The sequence below is a fragment of the Thamnophis elegans genome, chromosome 4 (genome assembly GCF_009769535.1).
Source record: "Thamnophis elegans isolate rThaEle1 chromosome 4, rThaEle1.pri, whole genome shotgun sequence".
NCBI classification, from domain to species: Eukaryota; Metazoa; Chordata; class Lepidosauria; order Squamata; family Colubridae; genus Thamnophis; species Thamnophis elegans.
The window spans coordinates 123,610,643-123,627,655 of NC_045544.1; the positions used below are offsets into that span (position 1 = coordinate 123,610,643).

General features: G+C 42.8%; 1 protein-coding gene across 5 annotated transcripts in view; it reads left to right on the forward strand.

The window, feature by feature from the left end:
* Nucleotides 1-17,013, forward strand: part of CUX1 (cut like homeobox 1) — a 351,898-nt gene that overhangs the window by 162,481 nt on the left and 172,404 nt on the right. For all 5 annotated transcript variants that reach the window (XM_032214828.1, XM_032214829.1, XM_032214830.1 and 2 more), the window contains exon 4: nt 3,829-3,907. In XM_032214828.1, coding sequence (XP_032070719.1) covers nt 3,829-3,907 — 79 coding nt within the window. The remainder of the gene's footprint in view (nt 1-3,828; nt 3,908-17,013) is intronic.

The following is a 17,013-nucleotide window of genomic DNA, read 5'->3' on the forward strand; positions in this document are numbered from 1 at the left end:
GCAAAATTCACTTAACAAGTGTCTCTCGCCTTAGCAACAAAAATTTTGGCCTCTATTGTGGTTGTAAGTTGAGAATTACCTGTAGTGAAAGTCATTGGCTCCTAACCAAATTCCAAAGTTTCCATTTAATAAAACTGAAAGGAGTGGTGCGTTGGCCTAGAGGTGGCGCTCTTTCCTCACAACCAGGAGGCTGTGAGTTCGATCCTAGGTAGAGGCAGATATTTCTCTATTTGGGCACACTGAGAATATATCTGCCGAACAAATCTCCGTATTGGCATCAGGAAGGGCATCTGGCTAGTAAACACTCTGCTAGCTTCATTCAGTTGCCCAGACTCCATCCCGCAAGGGATTATGGGATCTTTAAATGATGATGATGATTTAATAAAACTGAAAGGTTAACCTGAGGATTGTAATTTTCTCATTATAAATTATTCCCAAGATCAAAGAGTGTTCTATTAATGATAACAATTATTTGTTATATAAAATACTTGTCAGGCCTGGAAGCCATCTTTTACATTGGGTCTTCAGACCTGCCACATTTACTACTGTGGGAAAATGGGAGGGGGGATTATATGGAATATGGGAGATATATAGTCAAAATAACATTCCTTTCTCAGAGAGTCAAGGACATCTTGCCCTGCACCTGGAGGGGTGTGACTGGGAGGCCTCTCCAGTTGGGACGGTGTCTGATTGGGCCACGTGATGGACATGTGGGTGCTAGGAAGGGTTTAGACTTACATTTGAGTAGGGAAAACCTGGAAGCTTTCAAATTCGGGTTTTCCCAGATGTGCCAATATGACATCTCTAATAAAATGGAACTTTGAGGAACCTTAAGCCTTGGAGTCTTCTTTCGTTGGGGGTGTTACTTGGAACCCTGACATTACTTTTGACAATATGCTTATTTACAGTATTATAGCATTTTATAAAATCATTGGAAAATCTGAAGACTGAGGAACATCAGTTTGTAGATGATCTTTTTGATTTAGGGAATGAGTCTCGATTGTGTAATGGTATATGAGAAAGACCTTGGGAGAGTGGTTAGGAGACCTTGGCAGGGGAACAATCAGCTAAGAGACAGCATAGGTGACAGCTGGATAATGGATAGTGAGTGGGGCAAGAGATTCAGAAGAGGCTCCCCCTAGTTTCCCAGGCTGTAAAGGGGTTTCCCAGGCTGTAAAGGGAGGACGAGGGTTCTATTTTCAGACCTGCAAGATTCTGTCAATGTCGCAGTAGAATTAGCTCATCTTATTGTCATTTCGGTCTGGTTTACCCATGTGCGTCTGACATCATCAGTCTTCCAAGAAAGACAACAGCATTTCCTGTTGTGTTGCCCAATTTTCAGGCTTCATCTAGTCCTTAAAAAGCTGAAAATGCTGGAAAAATAGTGCCAATCTTTGGGTTTCATTTCTAATTCATTCAGAAAAGGTAAATCAGTAGAAAGATGCTCTTTGCTTTTTCAAAAATAAAAATATCCTGAGATAAATAAAGCACATACTGTGGCCTAATAATTCAAAATGTGGGTTTCGCTGTTGACATTAAAAGCAAAAAGGTGTATTTATTGATTGCAGCACAGCTGATATTTTAACTGTCCAGTAAATAAGTGGTATATAATGCCTTACAACATGGATTGTTTATTACGGAGCTGCTAGGTTGTATTAAGGTTGTATTACTTCTTAGGCTTATGTGTTAATGGCTGGAGTAAGAGACAAACTTTGATTCCAAAGTATAAGCTGTTTTGGTGTTCAGCATTAATAACACTTCTTGTTGCTTCTTTTACTCTTGGTGTATCGGTGCTGCTGCTTGAAAAGGGTGGGTGAACTTATGATTTCAAGCTTTTTAGCATTTTTTCAGAGTAGTTTCACAAATTAATGGAATTGAACTAGAGGAAAGCAGGTTCCAGTTGAATGTTGAATGCTTAGTGGCAAGATGCGCGGCAAATACATTTAATAAATAAAGTAAGTAAGTTACCGTAAGTAATAAGTAAATAAATAAGTAAAAGCTTCTAACAGTGAGACCAGTTCAACAATGTAATCAGTTACCTAATGAAGATGATCTGCTCAAATGAAGGCTAGATGTCCTCTTGGTGAAAGATGCTTTAATTTGGGTTTCTACAATTACGTTGGAGACTGGATCCAGTAGTCTAAATAGCCTTTTCCGAGTTCTCAAGTCTAAATGTGGATGCTGTCTTCATTTGCATTTATTGTTCTGACCTAGGCTTCCTGAGACAGTAAAAAGCACACGGTTAATCCCAAAAACCCTCTTTTTATGTCAAAGGCTATGAATTATGTTCATTCACAGCCTGTAACGAGTCACAAATAGTTTGTAAAGAGTCCAACAGAAGTATGCCAAAGGCTTTTGGGATAAGGCTGATGAGCACCCATTTTTATCTCCCTGGAAACACTGCCAAAGACCTAATTGCCAATTAGCTTTGCAAGGCCACATGGAGCACAGAGACAAAACGGAGCTTCAGAGTTTAAACTGACCAGAACGAACAAAGTTGCTTCCTGCAAAGGCTCACGTGCCTTTGCTCCTCCTTTATGTTCTATGGGAGGGGCCAATCATTTCCGAGCCTTCCTTCTGAGTCACTCCTTTTGTCTTAACTGTTCTTGCCTTCTGGCAGCTCTGTGCATGCGCGCACTGGGAACAGGCTCCCTCTGTTCCTCTGCCTCGCTGATATCTGACTCCGGAGGCAGCTCATAACTCCCAGATGGCCCTGGCCCCCTCTCTGCCTCCGATACAAAACCCTCGTCCTAGCCTTCCCCAGAGTCCAGGACTGGCCCATATTCCTCCCCAACCTCCTCACTGTCTGACTCTGCTGCCAGCTCCGCAGGCCGCCAGCGGACTACAACACTTATAACCCCTTTGTCCTTCATAGAACGCCCCACAACAGTTGTTTGCAGTTTAGACATCCCACGTCAAACTGTAAGCTATAGAGGTCATTGCCACAAAATGTAGTTTTAGCTTCCAATTTAAGTAGGTATAAAAGGCAATTAGACAAATTTATGTCTGTAGAGGTTCTCAGTCATCCAGGTCATGGTTGTCCTAAAAGTGCTTTTTCAGGAGGCAACTAGATTTTCTTGTTTTTTTCCTTTGAAGACATTTTGTTTCTCATCCAAGAAACTTCTTCAGCTCTGACAGCTCTCTCCATTCCTCACTATCCTGTCAGACCTATGAATGTAATAAATTAAGCCCGGTGTCCCCAACTCCTGGGCTGTGGTCCTCTACCAGGCCTTGAGCTATTTGGCCCTGGGCCATGCAAGTGGTGAGTGAGCGTGTGCGTGCACATACATCCCCACTTACAAGAGTAGCCAGTGAGCGTATGCACACATGCTACATTTGTTTGGTCATTTGGTTGTTGCTCTCGTGGAACCATCTCTCCACCTCCCCTAGCAGGTCTGCAAAGGTTAGGCAACTCTGAGTTAAGCCATGTGGTTGTTGAACTGAGAATCCAAGATTTTCTAACCTAAATAAAATTACTCGGGTTGGGCATTTCAGAAACTTATATACAGCATTTCTTTCTGGTTGGTCCCACCGTTGCCCCTTGTTTCTTTCTTCTCTTAATGACAGGAGCCAACTACAGCAATGTAAGGTTTATTGGTGTCCTAAAACTGGATGCTCGCATCAAGTGGATGAAAGGTCTTCCAACTGGAAAGATCTGAGCTAATTAAGAAGATCTTAGTTCCTCACATTAATCTTGAAATGAACACTGGCACCAGTAATGTTCATGCAATCATATATTCAACCATATATACTGTATTTATGTATGATTTGGGAACTGATCCAGGACTCATTCTCCTTTTTTTCTTTTCTTCTTTTCTTTTTTTCCAGATTGATGCATTAGGCAAAAGAAGCAAAGAAGCAGAAGCCGCGTTCCTAAATGTCTACAAGAGATTAATTGATGTTCCAGGTATGCTGACTTATTGTCCTGTTCCAAAAAAAAAAAAAAAAGCCAGCGTGTTTATAGGCTTTAGTTCCATCGGACATTTTCACCTTTCCCTGGTGTTTGGCTGCAGGATTAAGAGATGTTTCTATTCAACTGTTGCCTTGCCTGAAACACTCTGTGATGCAAGAGTGAAAAAGAGAAGCATGAGTTATTAAAGAACTGATTCTCTAACTCTGCCAGTTTTTCAGTTCCGTTCAGTTCTTTCAAGGTCAGATTTTTGTAGGATCTGCTGTGAGCATGGATAGCTACATAGCCTTTGAAGATATAAAACACACTGGAAAGTTTATCTAACAATGCACACTTTCATATGCCTCCTTCCAGCTTGTTCTCTCGTCTTGAGATTGACATGATCAGGAAATGTATCTTGAAATAATGAGCCTTGATTCCCTGATGTGGCTTATTATAATTATAAAGCAAGATGTTTTCCTGTGGGTGTTTGGCCTTTATTCCTAGCATTCTACATTCCAAGCTTTTCTCTCTGTCTCTGCTTATAATTCATGTATGGAATGTTCTTAGACCGCTCAGCAGAGCTGCTGCTTGTAAATTCTACTTGTATCCATATCGAGATAAAAGGAATCCATAATGCAAGCATTGAAACGCTATTTAGCGTATTCTACTGTGCCTTTTGCTGCTAGAATTTAAGTGGAATGCATCCATTAATAAATATTATTGTGAAAGGTGTTTTTCTCTCATCGTTTAATTACTTATTCACTGGTGAACTGTAATGTTCGGAAATGCAGATGGTCAGATATGATTTGCCTGGATCCAATCCTTCTAATTGGTGGGGTGGGTTACTATCCTGCTTTCATAGAGGGGAAAATATGTGACTAGAGCATAGATGCACAACAGATATCAACAGGCTCAGACTATGCTGTAATCATCCTACTTAAAATCTGGCTTATGTGTCCTGGGTTTTATAGTCATACATCTGTAAGAAAATTAGGATGAGAAAAAGCTGTCTTAAACCAACTCAACCTTTTTCAGTCTTCCTAGCCCAATAATTTTAGTTACAAGATTCTTTCTTTGGCCTCTTACAGTAAATTAGTAAAGCAAAGCACAAGACTAGGTTTTTTCTCAAACTAGCTTAGAGATGCTTGGGGTTTGAATCCAGGACTTTTTTTAATAAAAAGCCTGAGTTTGCATATAGAGTCTACAGATAGACTGGCTGGCTACCAAAATACTCTTTCGGATCCTAGAACAGATTCTATGGGAGTCCTTATATATAACTTACTTAATAGCAATAGCGCTTAGACTTATATACCGCTTTGCAGTGCTTTTACAGCCCTCTCTAAGCGGTCTTACAGTCAGTCTATTGACCCCAACAATCCGGGTCCTCATTTTACCCACCTCGGAAGGACGAAAGGCTGAATCAAACTTGAACCTGGTGAGATTCGAATTGCCAAATTGCAGGCTGCCGGCAGGGAGCAGAAATAGCCTGCAGTATTGCACTCTAACCACTGCACCACCACGGCTCTTTAATAAATAACTGAATCCTTGGAATATATGCTGAAATGGAAAGAAGTGACTTTTTAAGAAGAACGTGTCATAATTTATATTAATGACAGGTAGTCCTCACTTAATGACTGGTCGCTTAAAGTTATGATGGACACACCCTTCTCAAAAGCTAATTACGATCCAGTTCGGATGGACACACACACACACACACACACACACACACACATTCCATGACCGCATTTCAGATGCTTGACAACCAACTCACCTTTAAGGCTGGTTGCGGTATTCCACAGTTTCAGTTCCCTGGGATCATTTGACTGCCATTTGTGATCTTCCAGCCAGCTTCCAACAAGCAATGTGAATGTGGGAAGCCAGATTTGCTTAACAACAGTGGCAAAAGTTAAAAAAAGATGCGGTCACATGATGATTCACTTAATGACCAGGCAGCTTAGCGATGGAAGTTCCAGTCCAAATTGTAATCCATAAGTCAAGAACTGTCTGTAATAATAAATGGAGGGAAAACCCCATTCGCCTACTGGCAAACCAGTTTGCAACAGGAAGTTCTTAAGCATGTTCTTAAGCTACATGTCTTAAGCATGTTAGGCTCCGACATGCACATGATATTGCACCATTTCTCAACTGTTTAAAAGTTTAATATTTATCTCTCCCCTTACCCCACAAATTGGCATTGCTGTAAAAAAAATTGATTGGCACTCTTGTGGCAGACTCTGTGGCAGTGAGTTCTGATGACTTGATTGAGCATATTTATTTTATGCCTGTGGTAGTTGGAGGAAGTTAATTCTGCACATTGTATAAAGTCTTTAACTTTTTCTCTTTTCTGAGAAGCCATTGATATGGCATATTTAAATAAATACATAAACCAGTGGACTAGAAAGCATTTCTTGTCCCCCCACCTGTTACATTCACCTGCTACCCTGCTGAACTGGTAAGGCAGCACTTCATATCTGACACTCTTGTCAATTCATTATTTCATAAAATAAACCAGTAGCGCAACAAATGAATACAATTTGTTGCCAAGTATTGTGACAAAAGGAATAAGGGGTCCCAGATAAGGCTACCCAGGTCTCTGGTTTTAAGACTTTGGAAGCCTTAACAAGCCATTTGTGTCCTTTTAGGTACTTGCATGATAAATTTTTAGTAAGTCATGAGGCCAGAGCTCCAGTTTCAGCTTTGAAGTATTTTTAGCCGATTTGCTGTTTCTATTCATCTCCAATCTGAGTTTTCTTCTGTTATTGTTGTTCCAAAAAAAAAATGTTCTTCCTTATCCCCTTGAGCTATTATTTTCTGACAATGCCATCACTTCAAGGATAAAAAGGTGGCTCTTGAGAAATATCTATTTGACAATACATAGAAACTATTATAATTTGGTTTATGCTGCAGAAGTTGTGGGTGGAGGTTTTTAAGAAGAGATAGGACATCCATTTGTCTAAAATGGTGTAGGCCCTATATGGTATACCATATACCAGCCTGCCTAAAGCAGGGAGGGAGGGAGTGTGTGAGTGTAAAAGAGAGAGAGAGATCCGATCCAATCTTGGAGAGTTACATCAGGGCTGGGGCAGTGTGTGTTTTCTCTCTCTCTCTCTCTCTCTCTCTCTCTCTCTCTCTCTCTCTCTCTCTCTCTCTCTCTCTCTCTCACACACACACACACACACACACACACACACACACACACAACAGGTTGGATATTTCTATCCTCCCACCCACTCCCTGCCCCATCCACCAGAGATCCCTGGATTCCCAATCCTGCCTGTCTCATACAGGCATCAACCACATGAGTGAGATAGAGTTGGCCATGTTGGCACTTTGCGATAAATAAGTGGGTTTTGGGTTGCAGTTTGGGCACTCAGTCCCTAAAAGATTCGCCATCACAGGTATAGGGTTTCCTACTTAAGCAGAGGTTTGGACTAGAAGACCTCCAGGGTCCCTTTCAGCTATGTTATTCTGCATTTTCAGTTGCCTTTGTTCAGTTCTAAATAATATAGAAACTGAGCACCTGGTTTAATGTGCTTGCAAACCTTTGATAATATTTCTTGATGTATTTAGTTTAGTTCAAGGCCTCCTTTTTTGTTTTGGGCAAGCATGATTCTGAACATCCTTGACAACAAAATATCAGTTCCGGGAAGGGTTTATAACCAAAGAGTTTACTAATTTAAAGAGTAACAGAATTCCTCTTTTAGAAAATTTCTACTATTAAACCAGTGTTCTTTACTACCCTGTTTCCCTGAAAATAAGACCTCCCTGGATAATAAGCCCAATTGAGTTTTTGAGTGCCTGTGCTAAAATAAGCCACTCCCCGCCTTCTGCACCTCAAAAATAAATAACCTCTACAAAAACAAGGCCAAGCGCTTATTTCGGGGGTCAAAAGAAAATAAGAGCCTGTCTTATTTTCAGGAAAACACAGTAGCTGCCACTCCAGAAATAAGATCTGTTTTGGGGGTAGCAACAGCCCTCGGGAGCAGATGCAGGGATGAGATAAAACAAAACTATTATGTTTGAAAAGGTAGAAGTGAGCAATTCTGATCTCCCTGGAAAGAATCAGTGTAGTTTGTATTCTCCTTTTCGTTCATGGGCAAAGAGATATGTAGCTGGAAAATTTGATGCACCCTAGACAAACTGTAGTTTGATGTAGTGGTGAAGGCCTAAGGCTATAAACCAGACATCCTGTCTTAGGCACAAAGCCTGCTGGGTGTCCTTGGGCCAGTCCCTTTCCTTCAGGCCTAGGAATTGGCAATGGCAAACCAGCTCTGAAAACGGTTGCTAAAAAAACTTTAAAAGATTAAAAGATTTAAACCCGATTGACACGAAGGGCGGGAGGAGATCTTGGAAAAACAGTCACACTTCACCTTTACCATCAATACTCTGATGGGGATGTCAAAACAGGATAGGGGATCTGAAACCTTCCCATGGAATTCAGGGAAAAATTATACCAACCTAAGAGTTTGGCATTGCACTTATTATGGGTTATATAACATTTAATCTCCAAGCCTGCCAGCACAGAATGCCCAGAACATCTTCTGATTCTTCACCTCCATGAGCCTGGCAAAGCTTTGAATTTGGCAGTTCCTCCATCATGAATAATCTTCTCTCTCTCTCTAATCTGGCACAGCCAAGCGGTGAAAATGCACCTTGTTCACAAACCCCCCCCCCCCCAAAAAAAACCACCCCTCTCCGGGCAAGGTGGATTCATTAATTTTCTGGGAAATAATTAATGTATCAATTATATCAGAATACATTTGAATATTCAGAAGCCAGAGTGTAATTAGGCTACTTGGTCTGTGGTGCATTTTTATTTGTGGAAGAGTGCAGAAGAGCTTATTATGATAGTGTTTACGAATTTCCATGCCTGCCTCTCTGTTCCTCAGGATGGTTGTGTAAAGTAAATAAAGCAGAACAATTGTCAGTTGGCCAAAACTGGTGTCCCAGGTCTAATTCTATCCTCTGCTCTGCATCAACATCTCTGGGAATGCCCTGGTAAAGCTTTCCTTTGCTTCTGTCTGTCTGTCTCTCTCCCTCCCTGTGTGTGTGTGTGTGTGTGTGTGTGCGTCTGTCTGTCTGTCTGTCTTCTATCTCTCTGTGTTTGTCTGTCTCTGTCTCTCTATATGTGTGTGTCTCGGTGTGTGTGTGTCTGTCTGTCTCCCTCCCTCTGTGTTTGTGTGTGTGTGTGTCTGTCTGTCTGTTGTCTCTGTGTCTGTGTCTGTCTCTCTCTGTATGTGTGTCTCTCTGTGTGTCTGTCTGTCTCTCTCTGTGTGTCTGTCTGTTTCTCTGTGTGCCTGTCTCTGCCTCTGTTTCTCTCCCTCCCTCCCTCCCTCCCTCCGTGTGTGTCTGTCTGTTTCTCTGTGTGCCTCTCTCCCTCTCTCTCTCTCTTTCTCTGTGTGTGTGTCTGTGTGTGTGTGTGTTTCTATCTCTGTCTCTGTCTCTCTCACTCTCACTACCTCCTTCCCCCCCCTCCTCTCTCCCTCCCTGTATGTGTGCCTATGCACACGTGTGTCATAGTTATGGATATTGTTGAGACTTCCCAAGGGCAGCATAAAGGGTCATTTAAGACCTCCCTTATGCCTCTCAGTGTTGCTGATTTGTGCACTGGGGAGAGGACTAGCTTCAGGATACTCTTTCCCACAGCTCTTCCTTCCCCAGCCCTCCCGCCCCTCCTTACTCCTTGTGTGGGAGGGAGATTTCTTGAAAGAAAGCAGGCGCTGAGCCACTTTTGCTTGAAGACCTGGTTTTGGAAAAGCAGATACAACCTCTCTGAAAGGATTTGAAGCGCAGAGAATGAATTATTTTTAGAGCCAGCCCTTCGGAAGCCATTACCAGCTGTATAAAATATTAATTGCCTGTGTGGTTCTGCTCATGTTTCATAACGGTCTGCCTGACGGTTGTCAGTGTTACAGGGGCCTGTAATGAAGTCCTTTTGTTTTACCATTCGACAATCCCTCCCTCCCTCCCTCCCCGCACCCCCATCCAACCCCAGGAGATGAATGAGTTACCATTTGGCAAATTGGAATTTAGCAAGATAAATAGAGGAGATTGCCAGCCTCGTTGCATTAGAGCTGTGTGCATGTGGCATGCGTTGCAGGTAGGCGAAAATCATAACAGTTCTGTGGGTTGTGGGTCGGCATAGCGGTATTTGCAGATCCACAGTTTATGTGTAGATACTGGAACTTTCAAGGATTCTGTATAAATGGGAGGGAAGTATTTATTTATTTTTAGCAAACCCAGATCAAACAGCTTCGCTTTAATGAAAATCCATAGGAAATTAAAAATAAATTTTAAACAACTTTCCGGTTCTGCTGAGCAAACTCCAGTCCTTTTCTTTCCAGTTCGCTCCATCGGCTATCCAGGGAGATAGCCTACTTGCTAAAGTCCAGAAAGCAAGTGCCGTGCTTGGAATGCCCAAATAGCCAATTGGCCAATGTAGGCGGAAATGCTGCCCCAGCACAAGGCAATAAAATGGTGTGGCCTTCTAGAAAAGTCCTTGGACTGCTCTCACCTGCTGCCTTCCAGCTGTTGTACTGAAATGAGGACAAGCAAGCATGTTTTCCCTTGCAGTTTTGGGAAAGCTGCACCATTATATGCAAACAGAAAGAAAAAAGAAAAAGACATCTTAAATTTGGCAGCTTACTCCATCACTCTGACCCACCTACCTTTCCTCCCAGCTTTGGATTTCGGAGGAATATGGATAAGATACTCCTGCTAAGGGACGCAGTGGCTCGGTGGCTAAGACGCTGAGCTTGTCGATCAGAAAGGTCAGCAGTTCAGTGGTTCGAATCCCTAGTGCCGCGTAACCGAGTGAGCTCCCATTACTTGTCCCAGCTTCTGCCAACCTAGCAGTTTGAAAGCACGTAAAAATGCAAGTAGAAATATAGGTACCACCTTTGGTGGGAACAGCATTCCGCACGCCTTTGGTGTTGAGTCATGCCAGCCACATGACCACAGAGACGTCTTCGGACAGTGCTGGCTCTTTGGCTTTGAAACGGAGATGAGCACCGTCTCCTAGAGTTGGGAACGACTAGCACATATGTGCGAGGGGGAACCTTTACCTGACTCCTTGGTCTGTTTCTCTGAACTTAGACTTTCTCAGTTGCCAGGGACAGAGAGGGAAGTGATCCATGGCAGACAGATAAACAAGTACTGTATCTGTGAGGAGGGGCAGCAGGACATAATTCTGAATAATGGTTTGAGCCATTGGAATTCTTTACATAGTTATAGATGTTTCTGGTTTTACTCAAGCATTTTCCGCTGTGATTGATTCCTGTCTCCTTCCCGTTAGAAGACCTGAGCCACGTTCTTAGAAGCCAGAAATGAGGCAGCACAGCTGTATATCGATGCTGCAATTTCGAACATCGAAAGGAGAGCTTATGATTTCCCATAAAGTAATGGGTAGGTCAGGCAATGAAGCCCTTCTCTGCGACATGCTTACCTGTCTGCTTGTGGGTCCTTATTTAGAATGGAAAGGCCTTCAATTATGACTATCCAACAATATCTACAGGGGGCTGTGGGCAATACAGCCCACACTTTGTGTCCTCATATTCCTCCCCTGGAATGACCAGGTTTGGATTACTGATGATAGGAAAGTTTCTACTCTGACTGCAGAAAAACCTCCGGAGCTATTAGCGATGAGAGGAGGCAAGGCTGGACAGATTGGTGAATGCTCTAACCGAGGATAGAGCAAGGCTTTTTTAGTTTTTTAGTTTTATTATTATTTATAGGCCGCCCTTTTCCCTGAGGGGACTCAGGGCGGCTTACAAAATATAGGGGAGGGGATACAAAACAGTAAACATGAAACAATACATGAGTAAAAATAATACACAACATTCATTCATCATTCGGGTGGGGGCAGATTACGATCTTTATCCCCAGGCCTGACGGGATAGCCAGGACTTGAGGGCTGTGCGGAAGGTCTGGACGGTGGTGAGGGTACGAATCTCCACGGGGAGGTCGTTCCAAAGGGTCGGAGCTACTACTGAAAAGGCTCTCCTCCGTGTGGTTGCCAGTCGATACTGACTGGCAGATGGAACTCGGAGGAGGCCTAATCTATGCGATCTAATAGGTCGCAGGGAGGTAATTGGCAGGAGGTGGTCTCTCAAGTACGCAGATCCACTACCATGAAGGGCTTTATGGGTGGTAAGTAGCACACAAGGCAATGGTGGGTTGTTAATTGGTTTACTACCGGTTCACTCTCTCTCATGCTCACTCACGCAACGCTTCTGTGCATGCACAGAAATGTCCAGGTGGGTGGGCAGAGCCTCCCGCCGCTGCCTAACTGGGAGCAACCCACCTTTGGAGCAGGAGTGTCAAACCTGTGGGCCGGATGTGTCACATGCTGGCCATAGCCACCTCTGTTTTAGTGAAAGGGGGTGGGGGGGAGTTGCAATATGTCACGTGACGACACGAGTTTGACACCCCTGGGTTAGAGCATTTCAGTGAGAAGAAGCAGGTTCTTCTTGCCACAAACCAGCTCCTTCAGCCAAAACTATTCCAATAAGTGATGTACTTAGGTATCCCCTTCTCTCCCTTCAATTGATCCTTCCTTCCTTCCTTCCTTCCTCCCTCCCTCATACACACACACACACACACACACACGTGCACACACGCACACATACACATGCATACAGTTTCTACTTTTTGTCACCTCCCCCCCAAATATATCACTATTGTGTGCAGCTCATTCTTGCTTTTGAATACTGTTGGCTCAGCTGGAAAATGTGGACTGGAGTTTTGGATTCAGAATTGGTCTCTCAGTCGCCCCAGCATGTCTTAACTGTTTGGGGAGGGGGGGTGGGGTTGAACAGCAACCTAACTGGAAGGGGTATTTTATTACTGTGTGGACAATGCCTGCTTGAGCTGGGCTTTTCTTCCTCCGGTTAGATTAAGTGAGCAAATGTGGTATTTTTTTTAACCCAGATCTCTTTTTAGCCCTGAAATAGGATTGCTCTCCTTTTTTTGGCAATGACATGGGTGGTCCCAGCATCCTCCCCATCCTGAGGGATTGTCATCATTTTTGCTCATCAGCATGTTAATTGCTGTATGACTAATTATGCCCTGAATTTCAGTTGATTTTCTTAATGAGACAGCTGGGTTAATTATGTAATCATATGATTACATTCGCCTAAAGTGCCCCAGTGCAAAAGAGTCCACGTGGGCGTGTGACGTCATTGAGGAAGCAAAACTCATCAGGGGCACATTGAACACTTCACCTAACAGCACAGGCGAGGGAAGGAGTAGGAGAGAGCTAAGCTCTGTTTCCTTTTTAAACTGTTTAAAGTATTGATATATATGTTACATCCATCTCCAGTCTAGTGCCCTCCAGATATACGGCGACTGCTTCCAGAATTCCCAGGAACCCAACTCTGTATAGGTATCCTGGGAGCTGCAGCTCTAGTACAGCTGAAAGATTCCAGGCCAGGGAAAGGCTAATTTTGGGCACATTCCATGCAGCGGTGGGATACATTTACCTTCCCTACTGGTTCACAAATGTGAGTGCACATGCTGCGTCTGCGCCAGAGGTAGGTTGCTCCCGATTTGGCCCGGATCAGGTGAACCGATGGTGGTGGTGGTGGGAGACTCCGCCCACCCGCCTGCAGAAGCGTAACACCTGCTCACATGCAAACCAGTAGCACCAGGATTTGCAACCCACCTCTGGTCTGTGCATGCACACCACCTTTTTGCACATGCACAGATGGTTGCACATTACATCTGGTGGGCAGAGCCTTTTACAGCCACTGCTGCCAGTTCACCCAAACCAGAGAGAACCAGCTGAATACTACCCCTGGTTCCATGAGCATGGAAGTAAGCCCAAACCAACTTTTGCCAGTTTTGTGAACTTTTTGGCATGCTGGGCTGCATTCCTAGATTAAAATTGATGGCATGCTTCATCCCCATGCTAAGAAACATAAAATGGTAAATCTCATATTTTAATTTGGGGGGTGGGGAGTGATGACCTGTGTTTCCTTGCAGAGTTCAGGGCAGTTTATGAAGATGATACATTTCGATAAAAAAGTAGGACATAAAAACCCCATGTACAATTGTAAAACCCAGCAATCAATTATTTGGAAGCAGGTTATCAAACACGCTACAAAAACCACTTTTAATTTATCTAATAAATTTACATAACTGCCCATCTCATCCAACATGATTCTGGGCACGATAGAACAAAAAAAAAAACCCCGATTAAAACAAATATAAGAACTGACAGGAAAGCTCAGGGAATGTCTCCTGTCTGACTTATTGGCCTCCTTGTTATCTGTTCAGCCAGCAGCATTTGGAAATGGAACTGCTTTCCGGAGAGTAATCTTTTGTTTTGGGCATCCCTGCATGCTTTTACTGGAATAGTGTTTTCAAACATGGCAACTTGAAGATGTGTGGATTTTTAAGATGCTTCCTCCTCTTCTTCCTCCTCTTCTTCTTCCTCTGTCAAGAAGGATAGAAAGTTCTGGTTCTTGTATTTCTGGCAGCCTCCACCATTGTTATTTGAAGCTGTTGTAGTGTGCCTTTGATTTTGGTCTCTCCTCCTTCTGGGTCTGCCTTGTGTTCTTCTCTTTTTGTATATGCCTTGCATGGTACAGAATCCCAAGACATTCTCTCCAGGTGAGCAAACCCCTTACTTACCTTGCTGTTTTTGTATGCAGTTTAAGATTGGTTCTATTCCAATTATTTCTCTTATGATGTTGGATGAGGGTACCAATTTATCCATCCTCTGGGATACCAAAGCCTTCCATTTCTAAGCACTGAAACAGGATGTGCGCTTAACGTACCTTGGCGCTGAACTTCAGGAGTGCTACATTCAAAAGCCCAAGCTGAAGAGATGTTTCGGGAGACTCAAGCTTTGGCAAAGTGATTGAGCTAATTGTGCTTACTGGAACTCTTGGCTTGTTAAAATTAAACATAAGAACCCTGATTAACTGTACCCAATTTGGTGCCAAAGTGTTCAGAATAAATTAAAGGAACTCATTCAACAGCATAGATAGAATTTTGGGACTAGATCAGGATGCCCCACTTTTGAGGCACCCACCCCCCAAAAAATCTGCTTAAGATGTATGACAGTCCCTCCAGCGTTTGTTTTCAGTGAGATGGTAATGCTCTGTCTGGGTGGCAAATATTAATTAATGTGGCAAAAGGCACTTCCACACTTGGGGAAAACAGGTGAAAAACACCCTGCACATAGAAAATAGGCTTTTCTCTGATACGCTAATTTTATATAGCTGGGGATTTTCCCAATTTGTCTAAAAGGCATTCCCCCCTCCCCAATGCTCTTGGTTTGATCACCTCCATGAGAACAGCAGTGCATGTCAGATGACTCAACCCAAGCTTTAATAGGTGCTCATTCGGGACATACTTTTTTGGGGTTAGAGAGTTCCTAAGTTAGTTGCTCATGTTGTGCTCAGGCTCCAAGTAATAACGATGTGTTTAAATACAGGTAGGCCTCAACTTCTAGCACAGAGACTTATCTGCTTCACAGTACTTTTACAGCCCTCTCTAAGCAGTTTACAGAGTCAGCCTATGGCCCTCAACAATATGGGTCCTCATTTTACCAACCTTGGAAGGATGAGTCAACCTTGAGCCAGTCGGGATGAGCCTGACAGAGTTAGCTGGCAACACTGCATTCTAGCCATTGTGCCACCACAGTAGATTTGGGACTGTAATGGAGTGTAGAATTTCCATCAGACGGAAAGAGCTGTGTGCAACGAAATTCCATTTTAATGTGTGCCGATTGGTGTACATTGAAAGTGACAATATTAAGTTATTCTAAGTCTAACATGTTGTGATGGTCATATGTCCATCATCCACATAGCTGACCCAATTTTACTACTTTTGTGTGACGGCCGTTAAGCAAATGTTGCGATCAATAAATGCATCTATTTTCTGCAATGGGCGGGCTTTTTTTTTTGCCGGAAATGAGAAGTAAATGCTGCTTTCTGGACAAAAATGTTGTAAATAGTGGTTATGTGACAGCGGGATGCTGCAAACTACATTTGGGCCAATATCTGAGTTCTCATAATGTGATTGGAGGGGGCAGCTCTCAGAACCTAGAATCAGGATTATAAGGTACCATCGTAATTTTGAATGGTCACTAAGTGGATAGTTGTAAGTCCAGGACTACTTGTACTTGAAGTTACTACTTGCATATTCATTCATTCATTCAATTTATTGGCTGCTCATCTTATCCTATGGTAACTTTGGGTGGCTTACAGTAATAAAATATGTCTATAATACACAATTAAAACATAAATAATTAAAATATTAATACATTTTGTTAACATGTAGAATATAATAAATTATGTAGAGCTCTCCAGTTTGTAATTCAGCATGGTATTCATGCTCTCATCCTCCATCACATTAGAAGTCAAATAATTAGGAATTATTACTATTCTTATTGTTGTTGAAGTTGTTATTAAATTTCAAGACTTCCCAAATGCATAACACTCTGGGCAGCTCACATTATAAAGTAGTGAACCAATAAGAAGAAGAAAAATGCATTTGCAGAAGACAATGCCATAAACAAATAAGGCCTTTTAAGGACTCAATGTGTATCCTAAGTCCAAGCCTGAGAGAATAGCCAGGTTTTCAAATATTTCTTGACCATCCTCAAGGTAGGAGCTGTAAGAATCTCAGGAAGGAAGCTGTTCCAGAAGGCAGGCACTAGGACACTAGGAAGACCCCCTTCCTGGATCTGAGAAGATGAAATGTTGAATGAAAGAGACCTGGAGTGTACCCACTATGCCCAATTGTTTAGGACAGTGGTAGTCAACCTGGTCCCTACCGCCCACTAGTGGGCGTTCCAGCTTTCATGGTGGGCGGTAGGGGTTTGCTGTAACTCTGCTTTATAAATTTTATAAAGTAAAGTTACTTCCCTACTTTATAAAGCACCATGACTGTGGAACCGGTGGGCGGTTAGAAAATTTTACTACTAACAGAGATACAAAAGTGGGTGGTAGATATAAAAAGGTTGACTACCCCTAGTTTAGGACAAGGAAGGACTATTGGAGGAAGGCAGTGTCCTGTGCCCATATCAAAACCGTGTTCTTCACAATAGTATTTATATTACAAGTTTAATCTCCTAAGTTTTTTAAATGTGTGGTACTCATGAGAAAAAATGG